The following is a 22119-nucleotide window of genomic DNA, read 5'->3' as shown; positions in this document are numbered from 1 at the left end:
ATTATAATCGTGGTTAAACTGTTTCAGAAAATATCTCATGAGAACCTTATTTAAAAAAATTAAAACTAATGAGGAAGTAGGGAATAATCCATTCTTAATCTTATTAATATAATTGAGGGCTTCATCTCCATACCCAAGTGCTTACTGGTTTCTTCAACCAAGGTAAGTAGTGATGACCTATATTTTAGGATGTGGATGTGACTGAAAAATCGCTGTGCTGTTGGATCAAGACAGAAAGCCATGCTTATCACATCTGGCACTAAGTTAAGAGAACTAGCTAACACAGTAAATAACAGAAGCATGAACCAAAAACGTTTTGTCAAACTTGAAATCAGCAGATGCTGTTCATCACATTTACATTTCAAAGTCCTACGATAATGGTTGTTGTTGCTATCAGGCTGCTTGTTTTTGTAGATTTCAAACAAAAATCTGGATGCAGAGACAGCTTTGCCAGGAGGTCACGTGGGTAAGACCAGGCTGAACCGATCACCTTGTTGGTCAAAACTGATGCCGCTTCCAAAACTGACGATGCTAATACTCAAGCATCAACAGAGCACAAGGTGATGAAGTAACTACTTTCCATATTTTCAGCACTGCTCCTCCAATATCTTGAGCCCAAGCCAGCCCACACCTGTTGTTGTTGTTGTTGTTTAATATTTATTATTTATTTATTTAGCTGCACTGGGTCTTGGCTGCAGCACGTGGGATCTATATTTTTTTCACCTGTGGCATGTGGGATCTACTTCCCCAACCAGGGACTGAACCTGGGGCCCCTTGCATTGGGAGCACAGGGTCTTAACCACTGGACCACTAGGGAAGACACCCAACACTGTTTTTATATGACCCATGAGCTATGCATGGGGTGAAAAAAGGCAAGAGAAAAATATTTCATGACATGTGAAAATTACATGAAATTCAGATTTCAGGGTCCATAAATAAAATTTTACCAGAACACAGCCATACCCATTTACGTACTCTCTGCCTGCTTTCATGTTGCAGGGTCAGAGTTTAATTGTTGCAACCTTATAGCCTGAAACTCTAAAATATTTCTATCTGGCCTCTTATAGAAAAAGTTTACTGACCCTTGCTCTAGAGTACCGTGTTCAGTATTTTTGAAAGGTCAGTAACAGAGGAAGTCCACGGGATTGGGGAGGAAGTCTGTGTATACAAATATATGTGTATATACACGTGTGTGTGTGTGTATTAACATATATATATATATATCAATCGCATATTAAAAAGAGGTTTATTTAAATAAAGAGCACATCAACTATAAAAAGAATCAGATTTAAAAAAAGCAGGATTATTTTTAGGAGGAGGGTTCCAATTACACAAAATAAGGAAGGGACAGCCATGGCTAAATAAAATGAGCTGAAATCTTGCCTTGTGTTACTACAGGAAATCAGCTTGGTGCTGCTTGATAAAGGGGAAAGGTTATACATAAAACGGAAAGAGGAAGAATGTGTTACGACAAAAAAAAAAAAGAATGTTCTAAAATACAAAATACGGTAAAGGGCACAGTTGTGTGATTTACTCTCATTGGACTTCATAAAATAGTTTTACAAACAACATCACAAAGCGCAGCCACCTGTTAAGCTGTTATTTTGGCCCATCTATTTCCAATGACAATCTTGACACCCAAGCAAGAGACACACCACCATAGCAACACAAACATCACGATGTTGGAGAATAAAAATTTAGGAAGCAATTTATAGCCTCTGCAGGGCTGGAAATAAACTAATCCTTAAGCATTTGTTACTATGACATAACGTTTCCACAGGACAAACTTGGGTCCCCCTGGACACCTCAGGATTCTTTCCCACGGGCTATTTGGAAAGTACAGACTCCAAAAGTGAATATTGTACTAGATGGATTTCTAAAATAAAGGTATTTAAAGGTAATGAGACCATGTCATTTCATGCACAGCTCAGGGAATGAATGATCACCAGGTGTTCAGATAGCACCCACACAGGGACAATGATTATTGTCTCTTACATTTGCCAGATGGGCTTATATGTCACGTGATCAGACCCTCGTGGAGGCAAAAAGACGAGTATGGGAATACTACTGAGCCATAAAAAAGAACAAAATCTTGCCATCTGCATCAATGTAGATGGACGTGGGGGGCATTATGCTAAGTGAAGTAAGTCAGAGAAAGACAAATACTGCATGATATTGCTCACATGTGGAATCTATAAAATACAACAAACTGGTGAACAAAAGAAGAAGCAGACTCACAGATACAGAGAACAAACTAGCGGTTACCAGTGGGGAGGGGCAACACAGCAGTGGGGGAGTGAGAGGTACAAACTAGGGGGTAAGAGTTAGGCTCAAGGACGTAGTGCACAACAGGGGGCATATAGCCAATACTTTGTAATAACCATAAAGAACTGTAACCTTTAAAATCATATGAGAACGAAAACATTTTAAAAGAGGGGTATTGAGAATTGAGGAAACTGAGGCACAAAAAAAATCCAGTCTTCTTAAATCAATTCATGACAATCAAATAGCAAAGCCTCAACTAGTCCTTCTAACTCCACACCATACCACAACACCCTAAGCCAGAAACCCCAACTTAGGGCAACAGAAGGACTCTAGCTGCAGGAGATAAATGCAAAGTGAAGGGTAGCAGAAAATGAAAGAAAAATCACGTTTGAAAGTGATGCCTCATTTTAGCAATGTTACCCATTGTGAGAGGCGGTGCAATTACCAGGACTTAAAACATGAACTTTGTAAGGTGTGGCTGGGCTGCCTTTCAGAAAGACCCAACCACAGGGAGAGAAAGCTGATCTTCCAGTTTGAAGATGAGACACACCCAAAAGGTACGTCATGGGGCTCAGGGTGGCAGCAAAGTGCATCTCCATCAGGGTGAACAGGTTCTACCCCAGCCTGGAGATCTGAGAGACACCCAAGGTGGACACTGAACCCAGTGATCAAAACACTGGCCTGGCTTCCATCCTGGAACCACAATCCATTAGCCCTGGCCACCACTCCTAACTCTTTTTTTTCCTTTGCTCTTAAGCATTCTCAAAGAAAGATGCCTGCAAGGTGCATGGGCCGTGCCTTCTCCAGATCCACAGAAAAGACTGTCCAGAGGCCCGGACGACACTGGATGTAGCTGTTCTGCAGATGAAAAACAGATGACTCTGGGATGAACTTCTGTGAAGCTAGGGATCTGGCTGCTTTTGACATAAGAACCATTCTTGAACCCCTTTGGGGGCTTCCCAGGTGATGCTAGCGGCAAAGAACCTGCCTGCCAGTGCAGGAGACGTAAGAGGTGCAGGTTTGATCCCTGGGTCGGGAAGATCCCCTGGAGGAGGGCATGGCAACCCACTCCAGTATTCTTGCCTGGAGAATCTCATGGACAGGGGAGCCTGGCGGGCTACAATCCATAGGACTGAAAAGAGTTGGACATGACTGAAGCAACTTAGCACACATGTACCTGAATCCCTTTAAAATATAAGACAGTTTCTGACAGACATAACCAACATTAAAAAAAAAAAAGCTGATTAAAAGAGCTTAGGCAGAAGGCTGAACACTATGTAAATAATGGCTGATTTTAAATATACTTGACCCTTCTGGAAGTGTGTTTCTTGAAAAGGCTTAAGGGGGATTATTCCATTTGGACAACTAATAGCCTAATTACTATTTTTTAAGAAAACAACAACCAAACTCCTTTTCAGCCAATCTTGGCAAGAAATCTCTAAGAAACACCCATCTCTGCAGTACCATAAGTCATACTGCTGAAAAACATAATTACACTCAGCTGCATCCAAGTTTCCATCAGACGCAGTCCAAAAGAGGTGAACTATTGAATCCTGAATCTAAAGGTTTTTCATTTTGGGCACGATGCCTTTTTAAGAGCAGGAAAAACTTAACATCAAAAAAAGGTATTCATCATAACCTTCAATAGTCCAAGATTTGGGTCTCCAGCGTACACAGTACACTCTGTACCCCAGTGATTAAATACAATTCTAGTTACCACACTCTTTGCACTTGGGGGATTAAATAACTCTATTTCATATCTTTAAACGTGTTGAGCAAAAGTACGGTCTATTTTCACAGCACTTTTCGGGTATTGAGAACACCACTTTTATCCCCCATGTCACTTTTATGGAGGCTGAAATAGTCGGGAATGATGATAAATGTTAGGTGACATGAATGGCTTTGTCTTTTCAGCTCCAGCATCATCATCATCATTATTTTAGACCAGGGTAAGCTCAGCAAAATGTTCCTGATGTAGGCACAAGTCACAGGGTTACACACCATAGGGAACTTAACACGTTTCAGAAGACATGCCCAGGGGGCTCAAGTTCAAACTTTAGACTTCAGTGATAACGCCTGTTCCCGGAACTACGTGTCCACATAAGCAGGTGATTACAAGTCTTGTTTTCTCAAGCATCTATCATGTTTTTTCTTATTTGGTTAAACTGCTAATTACTACTTTAACAAGAGTTATTTTCTGGGTTTTCAGTGCACTAGAGATTAAACAGACATCTGTAAGGTGTCCCAGGCACACTGCAAAATTCTCAGACTGAAGACCAAAATTTTTATACCCACCATTACTGTATTTTTTTAAAAAAAAGTTTTGGTCACACCTCATGGCATGGAGGATCGTAGTTCCCTGACCAGGGATTGAACCCTCACCCACTGCCGTGGAAATAGAGTCCTAACCACAGGACCACCAGGGAAGTCCCAACATCCCACTCCTTTCTTGGACAGTCCAACACACCAACTGCTCCTTGAGAGCAGCAGGACCATAATCTTATAAAATCGAATGAAATCCAGGTTGTTGGCTAGTGATTTTGACATCACTAAATGGATTGACAACAATGAAAATGTTATAAAGGTAACTTACTGATAAGCTGTCATAATGACAATTTTTTTTCTCCTGAATTAAACATCGTCTTTTTTTTAAAAAGAAGCTAACATTGTAACTATACTTCTTTATTTAGAAAAAGTGTCCAATTCAGGTCTGTTTCCACCTGGTATAGGAATAAAGCATTATTATTAGTCAACTATTCTACCTTCTACTTTAATAGAACACTTGTCAGTGCCAACTCTGTTGCAAATACTTCTAAAATATGCCAGTACTTTTTCCTTCCATAGCAAGTATTTCAAACAAAAAATGTGATTTCTGTGTTAAGTTATAGTATAGGAGGACTCCTGAATTAAAACTGTCAAGCCCTTCAGATGTCGCTGCAAAGGCATAGGTCACTAATCAAGTCATTAATGCCACCCCAAATATGGACACAGGTCCATCTTGTCAATTTCCTCCTTAGAAAGCAGAATTCCAAAAAAAAATTCTAGTTAGCTTCCGTTAATTCAAGTTTTATTGAGTTTGTTTCAGGAAATGATATGTGAGTTTAATGACAAAGTAATATAACCAATGCTTTAAAGGAAAGAAAAAAAAAAATGCTGACCAAATCCCTGGAGTAGTGAGCGCATAAACAGAAAGAAGAAAGGTGGTTGCCATGGGCTGGGGAGAAGTGGATGGAGAGTTATTGTTTATAGGTACAGAGTGTCAGTTTCACAAGATGAACAGTTCTGAAGATTAATGGTGGTGATGGTTGGGCTACAGGGTGACTGCACTTAATGCCGTCACACTCTACACTTAAATAAAATGGTCAAAGATGGCAAATTTTATGTAATGCATGTTATACCATAATTTTAAAAAATTATTTTAAAAAGATTGACCTGAGTGTACACATCCAATTAAGTGGTGCTGTGCTGTGCTGAGTCACTGAGTTGTGTCCGACTCTTTGTGACCCCATGGACCATAGCCTGCCAGGCTCCTCTGTCCATGGGGGTTCTCCAGGCAAGAATACTGGAGTGGGTTGCCATGCCCTCCTCCAGGGGATCTTCCCAACCCAGGGATCGAACCCAGGTCTCCTGCATTGCAGGTGGATTCTTTACCATCTGAGCCATTAGGGAAGCCCAAGAATACTGGAGTGGGTAGCCTATCCCTTCTCCATGGGATTTTCGCAAACCGCGGTCTCCTACATTGCAAGCGGATTCTTAACCTGCTGACCTACCAGGGAAGCCCCCAATTAAGTGGGGTCCCCTTCAAATGGTTCATTTTAGGGCATTCCATGTTTATTTCTCTGGTGTCGATATAGAGTGAAACATGCTTGAATCTCTGCTGTGGAACGTAGGTCTGTTTGCATTTTTTTGTTCATTATTTTGATGATGGTAAGCGTCTCTGGAGGACAATTTTTAATTTTGAAAAGAATATTTTAGAGCTCCATTGTCAAAAAAAACACAATCTTCTCAAGTTGGAAAATTCATCTGAGCCCCCACAGGAGGTGTGACACTAGAGTAACAACATGAATTTGTGCGTGTGGTTTGTAAACTGCCTCCGAGGCAATGCTGGCAGAGGCAACACACACGTGTCCAAGGGGCAGCCATCTCAGCAGGCAGGGAAAGTATACCACACAACACATTTCGATCATTTTTCATACTCCCTGATTTGGTTACCTCCATGTGAAGGGTTTTAGGTGTTCAATGAAATGTGCCAGAAGCATGGTGGCTCTTGTCTGTTCCCACTGTTATTTCCAGACACTAATTTTGAGAAACCCACAGGAGCCCATCAGTGAACATCTCTGCTGCTGATGTCTATGAAAAGCCAAAGGTTGTCACTGCCATTAAAAGGAATAATTTCTGAAAGTGTAGGGGTGGTTCTCTTTTTAGAGCATGAACTATAAAAGTTATTTTCAAAGAGGAGTGTGATTCATTTATCAAAGTTAAACTGGGGAATGTCGCTTGGTTTAATACTTGGGTAAAGTTGATTGTTCAATAGGAGATAAAACTTATGGATCACACTGTTAGCTCACCTGGAACAAGAAAACTACCTTATCCCAATTATCTCCTTTGATAATCCTGAACAAGTTATTTAATCTTTAAGAAATGTGTGTGTGTGTGTGTGTGTGTGCTTATTGGGATAGAACTAAATAACCTCTAATGCTCCTTCCAGCTTTGGGATTCTGGAGAAGGCACAACTGGGAAAGCAAAGACTCTGGGCTCTGCATGTCTGACCAGCGTGGGCTTGGATCCAGGTCTGCCACTGACTAGCCATGCAAGCATCCATAATCCACATCTGTAAAATGGGATGATAATATCCAACTCACAGGACCATTACAAGGACTAAAGTAAGAAAGCACTTGATATATGTAATTGCTCTCTTTGCCTCCTTTGCATGTGGAATGTGACTGTGAGCAATCCAAGCATACAAAACTGAAACTGACTTTTTAAACCTCTTACTTTCCACACGAAAAGTTTCATGGGGTATGCATTGCCAAGCCACAGAGTACTATTTTATTACGTATGTAAAAGCAAGGTGACTGTCAGGTCACATTCAGCCAAGATCTTGTGACACAGAGTGACTGCCCAGCTCCTCACTGCTGCGATTGAGAGGTCAGGACAAGCAACTTTCACAATCTGTCTAAGATATGAAGACGGAGATGGCTCAGATAGGCAAAGCGAACAGTGCAATTCTGCACTTTCTAGGGACTCTTCAGTCCTCCATGATACTTTTTAGGAAGCATAGGCACAATATTCATTAAGAGGCCCTACCACCATCTCTATAAACCATCTACACCAGTTGGAAACACTCTCTTAAGAGTCAAAAGATAAGTGAAACTTGGCCACTTTAAGAATAAGTAAGTATTATTAAATCCCATCATGATGGTTAAAACTAGAAAATATTGGAGAGCTTTGGAGAACTCTAGATAATCCAGCAAATAAGACCCCAAAGCATTTGAAGGCTTCAATAACTTAATTACGGGTCTGTGCTAAGTCGCTTCAGTCGTGTCTGCCTCTTTGCGACTCTATGGACTGTAGCTCACCATTCTCCTCTGTCCATGGAATTCTCCAGGCAAGAATACTGGAGTGGGTTGCCATTCTCTCCTCCAAAGGATCTCCCCATTCCAGGGACTGAACCTGAGTCTCCTACATCGGCAGGCCGATTCTTTACCACCAACGCCACCTGGGAAGCCCCACCTTAATTATATTAGCATACAAGTTCATGGTGACTTCTCTTTCCCTAGTTGGTACAATTACTTCTGAATAAATACACAGATCAGTTAATTGGAGTGTAAAAATACACAAACTAATGCTCAGAAACACCTGGATCTGACCTTAATACAGCAAGTATAATCAGACCTAAACTCTGTGTGTGTGCGTGTGTGTGTGCGCGCGTGCAAGTGTAGGTGACATAGGGTGGGGAGCAGCCTTTGGAGATTAATTGCTTAAATTAAGTGCTTAAACGGCATTCTTACAGGTTGTCATCAAATTACATTTGTTTGGCCAATCTTACTTCTCTAGATGATTCATTCTGGGAAAGAAACAACACCCTGAAGATTGTCAGATTAATTCTAAAGAAATTAAAGGATGATGATGTTTTCTCTTTGCTCAGGAACAACAGGAATCTTAGAAGGCCATGCTTCACCCAAACTTAAAAGAAGCAAAAAATATATATATATATTTTTTTTTTAAAGTGAAGAACCCTTAGGTAAATCTGATCAAGAACTTATGTTAGCTAACTTGTTGAGATGGATGAGTCGACTTCCACTAAAGTCTAAAAAGGAGTTTTAAGAGCTGGCGCCTTTTGTCAGTGTGCTGGGAAATGAAAAAATGACTCACTTTATACTTGATGTCAAAATCTTGGTGAGCTCCGGCTTTCGTGTTTCTGAATCAACAAACAGTACTGTATAATGTTGCTCAGGCCATTAGCCAGGAAGTGGCTGGTGACCCTCAACTCCTTTCTCTGTCATGGGTAAAGCTAGTGTGTCCTGGGCAGAAAGGGGTTCCTTCTAACTCTCTGTCATCTTGAGAGACTTGCCCAGCCTCACATGGCACGACAGAGACTACTGACACACAGTTTAAACAACCATTTAGCCTGTTTTATAATGAAGCCCAGGATGGAAAGTCTTAAGGATATCTGCCAGAGATGAATAAAGCAGAGGACTCAACTCCCATCTAGAACCATCTCCTCCAGAATGCGTGGTCCAGGATTCATTCTGCCAACACGTCACTTTCCGCCCAACATGCAGAGAAAGTAGAGGAACGCACTTGGAGCCACAGCCCAAGAGGCCACCTGGTACTGACTATTCCTTCGGTTCATGATGGCCGATGCCAGCCTCTGTCCCCTCTTCGGGGCAGAGTGGCTGTTCCTGAAGATCATGAAGTATGTCGATGATTAGCCCTCGGTACCCTAAAGACCTGCTGCTACTCAAGTCGTGATTACTATTTTTTCCCATAAGAATAAAATTCTGACCTAAATTGTGGTCATTCTAGTCCACACCTGGCAGGCAGCTTTTCCCCCGACCCTGCTGCAGAAGAGAACAGTCTCCTTTGGAAAGGTACCTAAATTTAGGATAACCAGAGTCATCTTGCAGACAGGGACCATAACTTTTCACTGTACACATTCATAATTCAATTTCCGTACTATCAATGTCTCTCTCTCTCTGAACATAGACGTCTATTCTGCTGGAAAAATCCATAGATATCTCTTTAAAAAAATGGCTGTATTGAGATGTATTTTATGTATCAACTCAATGGTTTTTAACGTATTTAATAGTCACACAGAGTTGTGCAACCATTGCCGATATCTATTTTAAGATGGCAAGGAAACCTCTCCAATGTTCTCTGGACTATAAGCTCTAAGAGGGTAGGGATCGTGTCTGCTTTGCTTGCTCCTCTATCCTGGGCACCTGGTCTGACATCTGGCCAAGCACCTGGCAGAGTAGGAGTTCAGTAAGTGTTTGTGATAGCAACACTTCTATGCTGCCCCAGTGCCAACCTGAACCTTCCAGATTTCTAAGTTTCCCAGGTATGAAAAATAGCTACTTTCCTCCAACAGAAACTATTTTTTAAACTTTTTATTGCATATTGGAGTATTGGAGTATGACTGATGAAGGGCTTCCCTGGTGGCTCACCAGTATAGAATCCGCCTGCAAAGAGGAGCCGCAGGAGACGCAGGTTTGATCCCTGGATCAGGAAGATCCCGTGGAGAAGGGCGTGGCAATCCATTCCAGTAATCCTGCCCCGAGAATCCCATGGACAGAGGAGCCTAGTGTGCTACAGTCCATAGGTCGTAGAGTCGGACACGACTGAAGAGACATAACACGCATGCATGGCTGATTAACAATGCTGTTTCAGGTGGACAGCAAAGGAATTCAGCCATACATATGCATGTATCCATTCTCTTCCAAACTCCTGTCCCATCCAGGCTGCCAAATAACATTGAGTAGAGTTCCCTGTGTGTACAGTAGGTCCTTGTTGGTTATCCATTCAAAAAATACCAGTGTGTACCTGTCCATCCCAAACTCCCTAACTATCCCTTATGCCAATCCTTCCCCCCGACTCTAGCAAGCATAAATTCATTCTCTAAGTCTGTGAATCTGCCAACAGAAACTTTCAATTCAGCTCATTTCCCTGTGGTAGGCAGAATGGTCCCTAAGGTTCCTACTCCTTGGCGTATACACCCTGTATATGCACAATTCCTTCCCCCTTGAATGGGGGTGGGTCTGACCTTATCAGGCCAGTCTTTCTGAAAAAGAGTAGATGTCAGAGACAAGAAGTCAGAGATTCAAAGTTGCAGTAAATACTCTCCTGTTGGCCTTGAAGGGGCAGACGGCCACAATGTGGAGGGGGTCCCATGTCAGGAAATAGCAGGTGGCCTTTAAGAGCTGGCTCCTAGCTGACGGGCAGCAAGAAAGCGAGGACTTAGTCCTGCAGTCACAAGGAACTGAATTCTGCCAACTACCATGTGACCTTGGAAACTCCAGGTTCCAGGAGAAAATGCAGCTTGATATCAACCCTGGGAGACCCTCAGCAGAGAATCCGGTCACACGGTCTTCTGACCCACAAAGACTGGGAGATAATAAGTGGGTATTGTTCGAAGCCACAGAGTTTGTGAAAATTTGTCGCACAGCAATAGATACTGAGTATACACTCCTCCAAGAATTAGGAGGAAGGCAGACAGATTACATTAACTCCCAGGAATGACCAGCCTCAAATTTCTAAGAGGCATTGCTGTGGAATTTTAAAATGAGGAGGCTTTTTAATAAAAAGGAATCTCTAGTTTGCAACATTTCAAGAGGTACAAAGCTGACGTGGAAAAAAAAAGTGTGAAGGTAAACATCGAGGGTCAGATTTCCTAAAAGGTTCCTATTTTTCTCAGCTTCTTTCATCTATGCATGCAGCAAGCATTTGCTGTGTGCCAGACCCAAGGTTTAAGCACCAGCGTTGCCCTATCCAATATGCCAGCCACCCGCCATATATGGCCTTTGAGCACTGTAAAGTGACTACTGCGGACTGAAATGTGCTGCTAATGGAAAACACACACCAGATTTCAAAGACTTTACATGAAAGAAAAATAAGGGATTTCCCTGGTGGTCCAGTGGCTAAGACTCTGCACTCCCAAAGCAGGGGGCCTGAGTTCAATCCCTGGTCAGGGAACTAGATCCCACATGCTGCAACTAAAGATTCCGCATGCCACAACAAAGATCGAAGATCCTGAGTGTTGCAACTAAGAGCCAGCGCAGCCAAATAAATAAAATAATTAAATATTTTTAAAATTTTAAAGAAAAATAAGTTAAAAGATCTTGTCAGTATTTTCTTCCGTGGCTCACATGTTGAAAAGACAGTGAAGGAGATGGATGACAAAGAAGTAAAGAAATAAGTACAGATTAAGATAAATGTAAAAGCAAAAAGATAAACACTACAAAGGAAATATGTGTGAAGATAGCGAATGAGAGGGGAAAACTATTTTATATGGAGTGGACAGGAAAGACATCTCTAAGGAGGTAACATGCCCACTTGTAAACCTGCAAGACCACCAGAACCTCTCAAGCACGACAGCAACAGGGTCTGAGGACTTTGAGAGGACTAACAAAGGGAGTTGGTCAGTTGCAGGGTCATCACATTACACTATACCCATTAGGTTCCATGGAAAGTGCGTCCCCTGGACATGTGCGCCCCTGAGCTCCTGTTTGTATAAATTGTTAATAAGTTTTTGTCAGGCTTCCCTGGTGGCTCAGATGGTAAAGAATCCGCCTGCAATGCAAGAGACCTGGGTTCAGTCCCTGGGTTGGGAAGATCCCCTGGAGAAGGGAACAGCTACCCACTCCAGTATTCTGGCCTGGAGAATTCCATGGACGGAGGAGCCTGGCAGGCTACAGTCCATGGGGTTGCAAACAGTCAGACACGACTGAGCGGCTTTCTTTTCAAGCTTTTCTAAGTTGGAGGGTGTGTATGTGCTTAGTCGTTTAGTTGTGTCCGACTCTTTGTGAACCCATGGACTGTACCCCTCCAGGCTCCTCTGTCCATGGGATTATCTAGGCAAGAATACTGGACTGGGTTGCCATTTCCTCCTCCAGGGGATCTTCCCTACCCAGGGATCAAACTCAAATCTCCTGGGGTTCCCACATTAGCAGGTGGATTCTTTACCACCGAACCACCTGGGAAGCCTAAGTTGGAGGGTGGACAGTATGAAAAATCAAACTTCCAAGATAATTTTTTCAAACTTTACGTTTTCCAGATACAAACTGTCTTCCAGTTTTAACAGCTACAGCACACTTGGACTCCGTCTGCCCTGTAGCCTACAAAAAATCTCCACTTAGGAATACAACATAATTCCTGATTTCAAGCACGAGACACAAAGGCCAGACAGTTGGCCATCTGCAATCTGAAATTCTTTTTTTTTTCATCTCCCAGTGAGCTGAATTTGCTAAAGATTTGTAAAACCTTCTGACTTCCTGCTACGAATCAGCTGTTTTCTGTATCTGTCTTTTTCTCTGAACAGAGGCAGAAGTGTTAGATAGTTTTCAAAAAAATGTTCTGAGTTACTTGACTACACAGACCTCCAGGCAACAGAAAGCAGGACAGAGCCCAGAAAGGCTAGCCAGGGCACCTGTGTCCTCACTCAGGCACCTAAAGCAATGAAGCTCGACGTACTTTTCCAGTAATTGCCGCCCCTGAAAAACACATTTACTGCCTGTCACTGTGCACACACTTTTATATTTTTTAAAAAAACCATCTTTGTGAGCCCTCCACCCTACACACACACACACACACACACGTGTACACATACACACGTGTACACAAACACTTCCCTGATTGACACTCTGGAGCAAGGAAGTGTTGAAAATAGACTATTTAAAAAAAAAAAAAAACTCATAAAAAATAGTATCCTCCATTCACCTGAAATGAGAGGCTTCTGAAATGAAGATGCCTCCCTTTCTCTTAATATCAGTTATACGCAATCAGACACAGGGTTCTGAAGTTGATTTTTAAGAGCCTTCGGAACTCGCCCCATGCCTTTGTAATGAACAGTAAAAGTTAATTACTACCCACTTTTAATAGGGTTTTGTTAACAACAGCATGCTATTTTTTTTTCTTTCAAGGCCCAGAATCTGTTTCATAGGAGGCATTCACGCTCAAATCACAGGGAAAATGCAGTGTTCTTTCTCCAGAAAATCACTTACACTGACCAACCAGGAAGAGAGCATCTGCTCCAGTCGCCTGTGCCATTAGTGGTGAAAAAGGTTTGCACTGATCCATTAACCACCTCCCCCCACTTCCTGGGTGACCCTCACGACCAAGAAGGGAGCTTCAGGAGACAGCTGGGCCGCCATGGTAGCTCAGACAGTAAAGAATCTGCCTGCTAATGCAGGAGATGGGTTTGATCCCAGGGTAGGGAAGATCCCCTGGAGAAGGAAATGGCTAGCCACTCCAGTATTCTTGTCTGTAGAATCCCATGGACAGAGGAGGAGCCTGGTGGGTTACAGTCCGTGGGGTCGCAAAGAGTCAGACACAACTGAGCAACTAGGTATGCACCCACTGGAAGCCACTAGCAACACGATTCCCGAACTGTGAATTAGGCAAGAGAAGCTACCAAGATAGCCCAGAAATCGACCCTGGCCTGGGTCCCTCCCAATGAAGCTAACGGGGGGAAAAAAAAAAGTCAAAATAGTGCTCATTCTTAAAAAATATTTTTTTCCAAAATTATGTTTATGAGGAACCTTGGAGAAGGTCTATGAGATTAATCCAGGGGGTCTTTCTCCTTTACACTTCAGGGTACCACCTTGTACAGAAGACAAAGTGTCGATGAAAATATCGCACTTAAAACCTCTTTTCTTAAAGAATTTCTGCCCCAATAGGTTTGCAGATGCATTTCACAAAAATCCTTTAAAACGGAGCGAAAGGAGCACTGCTGGTCATTTTGGCATCTTCATTTATGTCATTCCAGAGACGGCACCACCCGGATCCCAAATCTGTTCTCAGAAATGTGCGCAAGAAGATTCTCCAGGGACTTGGGGGAGCCTGGATAAAGTGCACTGGCTCCCTGCCAGGACAAAGAACACAATGATATTCTGTTAAAAAGCTAAGTGCTTTTTTCCCCCCTCTCTCTCTCTCTTTCTTCTTTCTTGGAGGGGTTGTTGTTCAGTCTCGCTAAGTCGTGTCCCGGAGAAGGCAATGGCACCCCACTCCAGTACTCTTGCCTGGAAAATCCCATGGACGGAGGAGCCTAGTGGGCTGCAGTCCATGGGGTCGCTAAGAGTCGGACACGACTGAGCGACTTCACTTTCACTTTTCACTTTCATGCATTGGAGAAGGAAATGGCAACCCACTCCATGTTCTTGCCTGGGGAATCCCAGGGACGGCAGAGCCTGGTAGGCTGCCGTCTATGGGGTCGCACAGAGTTGGACACGACTGAAGTGACTTAGCAGCAGCTTAGCAGCAAGTCGTGTCCTACTCTTTGCGACCCCATGGACTGCAACACTCCAGGCTTCCCTGTCCTCCACTATCTCCCAGAGTTTGCTCAAATTCACGGAGAGGGAGTTTTTCATTGTGCATCAAATCCCTGAAGACCACAAATAAATCCCAGACATTAATGCTGATGCAGTCAGAACAGGAAGTGTTAACACCAACATGAGCAATGAACTTGAAAAGATTCCCGCTTTAGATCATACTGGGATGTGCTTAGCTCTTGGAAAATGCTTATCTTACTGATAAGGACCTGTCAGGGAGGAGTGATCAGACTGTGTTCCACGGCGTCCTGAAGATGGGGATCCATGTCAGATGCTGGGATCAGTGGCAGCATCCAGGAGTGGCTTGGGAGGGAAGGCCTTGAACTCCACCGTAATCTCCATCAAGTCACACATTCAAATAAAAGTGCAATCTAAGGAAAACCAGCGGGCTTATGATACAAAAGCAGCTTCAAAGAGAGCCGCTGGACCCTTTTCCAGGCAGCTGACGAACTCCTAAAATTCCCCTAATGAGACAACGTCTGAGTCTCCAACCCACCTTTCCCACTACAGACTGATTCACGCATCCAGTTTAGGGATATTTCCTTCCAACAAAGAATCCCAGAGGGGGAAGTGAGAGAATCCCTGGCTTGTAACAAAAAGCTTTGCTCTGAGTTCTGGCCTGGACCTTGACCTTGGCTATGAGATGGGCAACTAACTGACGGCACCTTCTAAAGCGCCAGTCTTCTTTTCCACAAAATGAAATGGGTCAACTCTAGACCATCTGTAACAGCCCTTCCAAGTCTAAAATTCTACAATCTCTATCACCAAATAAACACAAAGACAACTGTCTCTTTACAGGCAACTATTGGCCCCTAGGGACCTCTGCTGTTTAGAACTTTCCAACAGGCTTATATTTAGTTCAGAGACAACAACACTGAACATAAATGAGGAGAATATTCCAATGAAGTGGGTTTTTTAAGTTAAAATGAATCTATGGGATGCTACTTCTTATAGTTCTTTACTCTGAATATGAATGTCTAAAAAACAAAACACCAACACTCTGAGCTAGACTGTAATTCAGCTGTATTTGCTTGATCTCTTAGAGCTATTCTTCTTTCCTGGAACTAGGGAACATTTTATGAGTCAAAATAAGGTGAGTGAAACAGTAGAAACCAGTATTCTCTATACTCGTTTAAAAGGCCTTTGGTTTTTCATTTAGTTCAAAGTGCTAATTTTCAAGAAATTTTTGTTTTCTTTTTGCTGGATTAAATATGAGTAACAGACAAAAAGCTGAGTAAGGAGAAACAAACACTAATTTTTTTTTTTTTTAAACCATGGTCTGGTTTTAGCTTGGCTAGTAACTAGCTGTGTGGCCCGGCACATATTACTTAGCCTTTCTGAACCCTGGTTCACTCATCTGTAAAATGCGGGCAACACACCAGTCCACCTTCCGCTCCCTTCTACCAGAAGTTAAATGAGATAAGGCCAGGGAAAAAGAACAGACATATAGTGTTGGTTCTTCTGATGACTTTCCAAAACAGGGGCATGTGCCTAATTTTTTAAAGTATGGACATTGCTACTAATTAACTGGTGGTTAGAACAGAGACAAGTCCTAAAACATAGGCTGAATCAGCCCAAAGCAAATCAAGAGTTGTAGCAAGGGGACTTCCCTGGCAGTCCAATGGTTAAGATTCCCCCGTCTGATGCAAAGGGCACAGGTTCAATTCCTGGTCAGGGAACAAAGGTCCCAGGGCATGTGAGATGAGGCCAAAAAAATTTTTTTTTTTAAAAGAAAAGAGTTGTAGCAAAAGTGAGGCTTCCAAACGTCTATTAAGTTGGTGGCAATTTTCTTCTTTTTTTTTTAATATATTTACTCATTTATTTTTGGCTGCACTAGGTCCTCATTGCTGCAGGTGGGCTTTCTCTAATTGTGGAGAGTGGGGGCTACTCTTTCCTGAGGTGCGTGGGCTTCTCATTGTGATGGCTTCTCTTGTAAAACACGGGCTCTAGGCAAGCCAGCTTCAGTAGTTGAGGCCTGTGGGCTCTAGAGTGCTGACTCAGTAGTTGTGGCACGTGGGCTTAGATGCGCTGTAGCATGTGGGATCTTCCCAGACCAGGGATTGAACCTGTATCCCCTGCACTGGCAGGTGGATGCTTCACCACGGGACCACCAGGGAAACCCCAACAATTGTCTTCTTTGAAGACACGTCAGTTGCTTCCCCAGTTTTCAGTTTTAAGGTTAGGAAGACATAGTGCTAAAGTGGATGGTGGAGATTGTGGAGTTCACTACAGGTCAGACCTTAGAGGTCTAACCTCTGGTAAGCTGGGCCTCCTGTCCTCACGCATCATGATTTGGTTAATCTGAATCCTTCCACGTGGAAACCTCTCTCAACCAAAACCACCCTCTGTTTCTCTAACAAAGAAGAAAACTACTTTGGAATATGACCTTTCAGATACTGAATCACGCTTTGGTCCAAATGGATGATACATTAAGTAAGCTATAATTATACATTATGTTACAGGCCTAGCCTCATTTCATTTGCCCATTAAGAAAAGAAGGGCCTCCACCTATACCACTCAAATAAGATTACTTCACACCAAAACTGTAGTTATTTCAGTACAAAAAAAAAAAAGTGTACAAAGAGTGGTGGTGCCTGAGGATTCAAGAAAGTCTGAAAAGGGAACCAACCAGAATAAAGAGACGTTGCAGGTGGTATAGATGATTCCAGAGTTGGTTACTTTCTTGACTATCACCTGCCTCGCTGGGCATTTCATGCCATACCAGCATTGCCCGGAGATCCCAAACTCCTCTCAATAAATAAAGTCATTAGGAGGAGATGGAGTGGAAGCAGACACACCTCCAAGCTGAACTACTCCAGCCTAGCGGCTCAGGGGTGGGAAGATCTCAACAATTCCTAAAATTGCTTTGGTTAACCAGTTTCATTCATTTGCTGCCCCATTGTCCACAGAGCCGGGTGCTGCTTCTCCACAGGATTTACACGGTCTGCCTACCCACATGGCATCCATCCTTCAAGGACCTTGCTCAAATGCTGTCTCCTCCAAAGTCACAGAACCGCGCTGCTCGAGTGTTCACTGGATGGGGGGGCTGATCTCTTTTTGGCAGTCAGCCTCCCTCGGATACATTTTGCAAACGCGGAGCTACTTTGATCTTGTCCTGGATTGTACTGTGGGTCTTAACACTTGCTCCAGATGACACATGCAGACAAGTCCCTTGGGAGCACAACCACGTTCTTAGTTAAAAATCTTTTTCTCTCCCAAAGCACCTTGCCCCTTCCCCAAAGCAGTGGCTCAAGAACATATCGGAGAGATTAAGGGCACTGTATTTAAACATAAATACGGTTTGGGTCGCCGGTGTCACGTGTGTTGTCACACCAAACCACACTAGGTAAGTTTCAAACTGCCCTGAACGGCTTCAAGCTCCCTCGCAGTCCCTGGACAGGCGCTAAGCAATTGTGAAATCACCAAAAAGGTAGGGAGGCAGAGGGGGAATAAAGGGAAGCCGGGCCTGAATAATCCTCACTGAGTCATCGTTTCCTGAATGATAGAGCTTGCCGCTTGGCGGGGACGAGGGGTGCGGATCCGGAGAAAGCAACCTGAGCGGCCGGTAGAGGACGAGCCCAGGAAGAGTCCCCCGCCCCTTGCCCTACAGCTGGGGGACCCGAGAGCCGGGGGGCCCGGCCGGCACCCGCGTGCTACAGCGCCCCTCTGTGGCCGCGCCGCAGTCCCCGCCGCTCCCCGCTCGCCCGCAGACCGCTTTCCCCGCGGCCCAAGAAACAAGACACGCACAAAGTTTCCGAGCCAGGCGGTTAGAGAAAGGTCGAGGCCAGGTTCCCGAGCCTCGAAGCACGGGCGTGGCTGGAGCGGTGCCCAGGCTGGCGGCGATGGCAAGGGGTCTGAGTCCAAATGGACTTCCCCCCTCCCCAAGGATTCCGAGATGCCCCCAAGCGGGACCCGGGCCCTCCAAATCCCGAGGGCGAAGGACTGCTTCCTTACCCCAACCTTCTAGCGGTGGGCGGGAAGGGAACCCGGGTCCACGAAGGGAACGGAATGCCCACCCCCCAGGGTTGCGCTACCAGGGTGTGCTTGGAGCTCTTGGGTTTGCTTTTTTCATTTTCTTAATTGGAGGAAGGGGACGACCAACTTCCTTTGGCGCATTTTGATCCTCAGCGATCAGAATTCTGGATGCCCCCAAAGAACCCACCTGCAGTCCACCGCCCCACCCAACGTTACTCTCCTTGCTGGGGTGACAAGTGGAAGCAGCAACTCCCCTCCTCCTCCCCCTCCAGCCTCCCGGTTTGGGAGGCAATGTTCCACCAGGGTTTTCCCCGCCGTCCGCAGTGGACCCGCTGGCGGGAGGCGGTGGTGGGGAAGCGGCGCCCTGGAGCCTGGGACCGGCAGCTGGCGAGGCCCGGCCCGGCGCGGCGCTTACCTCGTCCACGGTGAGTGGCATGCAGATCCGGTACTCCTTCAGCAGCATGGTCCTGCCGGCCACGGACCTCCGAGGCGGGAAGCGGGCGGGGCAGGGGTGGGGGCTCCCCCAGATCAACAAGGCTGCCGCCCAGGCGCAGAACTGAGCGCCGGGAGCCCCGTGCTTGGAGCCGGTCGGCGAAGCAGCCCCCCGGGCGGTGCGCTCAGTTTCTGGCTTCCTCCTCTCCGCCGGAGAGCATGTCAAGGTTTGGGTCCGGGTGTTCGCTGCTCCCCCGCCTCCTTCCTCGCCGAGGTCGATCCGCCTGGAACGCGGTGTTGCAAAGTCAGGAGGGAGGGAGACCCACTGGAAACCAATCTGATCGGCAGCCCCGGGCAGCAGGAGCGGAAGCCAGATCAGGACATGCCCGTCGGCGGGCGAAGGAGGGGAAAAAAAAAAAAACCCAAAACCCACGAGGTTTCCAAAAATTACACGGAATACACAAAAGTCACCCTCTCGATCCGCCTCTGAAACCAGATCTTAACCTGGCGACTCCCTCCCACCCCCTTTTCCGGCCGGTCTGCCCAAGGCGAATGTCACCGAGCACACATTGCAGCCAGAGCCAGAGATGCTGACTTTTCAGACAAAGGCTCGAACGGCTGTGCTCCCCGGCGGTAAACAAGATTTCCTTCTCTTTTTAGGGCCGGTCGCGGAGGCGCTCCAGGGTCTCGCTGGGTGAGAAAAGGGAAGCCTCCGCCGCCGCGGCCGCTCGGCTTCTGCGGGGCTGGGGCCCCGGGTTCCTCCGACCTCGGCTCGCGCCTGAGAGGGGCGGGCGGACGGGAGGAAGCTGGCGCCTTCCGCGCGCGTCCCCTCCCCCGAGTCCGGATCCCCGAGCGCCCTGCGTGCCCGCGAGTTTGCAGCCACCTCGCCGGGGCCGGAGAGTCGGCGCCGAACTGCGGTGTGCCTCGGGCCGGGGAGGTGGGTGCGGGAGGAGCAAGCGCAGCTGACATCAGCAGCCGTCGCGGCGGGGAGGGTAGCCCCATCCGGCCAATGGGGAAATGGCAAAGAATGTGGAGGATTTAAACAAAACAGCATGTCTCTCCCGGGCTGCTGCCAGACGGCGGGGCTGCCCCGGAGAGCCCAGGCCGGCCGGCGCTGGGGAGGATCGGAAAAGAGGGGGCTCCCGTCGGCTCCTTGAAACCCTTTGAGTCTTGTTCTCAGATGTACCCCGGGTGCCACGGTGCTCTGTCCAGCCACTATGGGTAGCTTCTGGGTCCAAGGTACAGGAGTGTGTCCCTTGACCTTTAGAAACGGTTTTTGTGGGGTTTTTTTTTAAACAAATGCCCACCCGAGAGCGTTTTCACTTTGGTCCAGTAAACAAGTCCAGCGCTGGAGAGGCAACGGGATTTGGGAGCAAAAGAGCAAACCCGTGCCTGGTTTCCTAACTGGTTTCAGAGCAGGAATGCAGAAACTGCAAAGTGCAACACGGTAAATGAAAATGAAATCCACACGGAAAGACACACAACCCAGGGGGAACGTGAACGAGGACATAGCCTTTTCCCTCTCCTGGCCCAGCTCTGCAGTCTGACTGCAGGCTTCGCAGAGCAGCAAGAATAGGTTTTCCTGTCAGCACTCCCAAGTTCAAAAAGTCACAATGAAATGTCAATGAAAATGCCTGGAGTGTTGGTATTTCATCCATATTAAACAGATCCCTCATTTTAACCACAAGAGGCACATTCTTCAGTTACTCAGGAAGCTGCATGTAACTGCTGAAGTCTGTTTTTCATTTGTCTGGTATTTTTAAGCTTGTTTTTCTGAAAAGTGCTGGATGAAAAATGCATCAGTTGCCTCTTTGCAGAATAACCTGCAAGCATCATCTTTTCTTGGAAAAGAAAAAAATACTCGTGTTCTAAGATCCTGCAGCTCCTCACAGGGCTTTGGATGGCAATGCAGATGGCTTCCATATTACAGTATTTAAAATTATGAGCAATAAGTAATTAATTGCTATGGTGGGCTGTGGCTAAAATCATCCAGATGGCTGAAGAGAATTTCTGTGTGAACATGATAACAAAGGCTGATAGAAAAATGACATCCTCTATCCAGCTTATATTCTAGGGAAAAACTATTTTCTAGATAAATGCTTCCCAGTATTGGCTCAGAAAGATTCACAGCAACTAATTAAAGCTAAACCAAATTCCTCGAGGTGGAAAAATCTAAATCTGATGCTGTACTGCTGAATAATAACACACGAAAGCCTGCGATACGCAGAGGAAGCTCAAGCTGTTATTCTTTTTCCTGCTTCTTACTAAAACAAGTGTAGTGGCTTCACTTATAGCACCTAAAACTCTTCCCGGAGGCAGCTAGGGGATGCAGTGGCTAGCCGCATACCTACACAGGACATTAGCATACATGGACATATTCCTAGCTTCCCAGCCGTTCCTGACACCAATGCTATAACTAAGTATTTCACTGATGAATATTATGGTTGAAGAATTACTTCTCTGCATCTGTTGTTGTTCAGTCGCTCAGGGTGTCTGACTCTGCGGTGTCGGTGGACTGCAGCACACCAGGTTTCCCTGTCCTTCACCATCTCCCGGAGTTTGCTCAAACTCATGTCCATTGAGTCAGTGATGCCATCCAACCATCTCATCCTCTGTGGCCCCCTTCTCCTCCTGCCCTCAATCTTTCCCAGCATCAGGGTCTTTTCCAGTGAGTCGGCTCTTTGCATCAGGTGGCCAAAGTATTGGAGCTTCAGCATCAGTCCTTCCAAGGAATATTCAGGGTTGATTTCCTTTAGGATTGACTGGTTGGATCTCCCTGCAGACCAAGGGACTCTCAAGAGTCTTCTCCAGCACCTGGCAAACTGTAAATAACCACAGATATGCTTCTGCCCTTTCCTTCTCTGTTAAGCTGCCTTCTCCCCTCAACTCTTCCTTTTCA

The 22119-nt window shown here is 45.3% G+C and overlaps 1 protein-coding gene across 1 annotated transcript in view; it reads right to left on the bottom strand.

The window, feature by feature from the left end:
- PITPNC1 (phosphatidylinositol transfer protein cytoplasmic 1) overlaps nt 1-20142 on the bottom strand; it is a 274714-nt gene extending 254572 nt beyond the window's left edge. Inside the window, exon 1 of the mRNA XM_086356846.1 lies at nt 19204-20142. Within this exon, the coding sequence (XP_086212972.1) occupies nt 19204-19251 (48 nt within the window). The 5' untranslated portion in view covers nt 19252-20142. The remainder of the gene's footprint in view (nt 1-19203) is intronic.
- Nucleotides 20143-22119: the final 1977 nt, after the last annotated feature.

Source organism: Bos grunniens, chromosome 19 (genome assembly GCF_055505025.1).
Source record: "Bos grunniens cultivar Pamir isolate PY7600 chromosome 19, Bosgru_T2T1.0, whole genome shotgun sequence".
Classification (NCBI taxonomy): Eukaryota; Metazoa; Chordata; class Mammalia; order Artiodactyla; family Bovidae; genus Bos; species Bos grunniens.
This window is presented reverse-complemented; position numbering and strand designations above follow the sequence as displayed.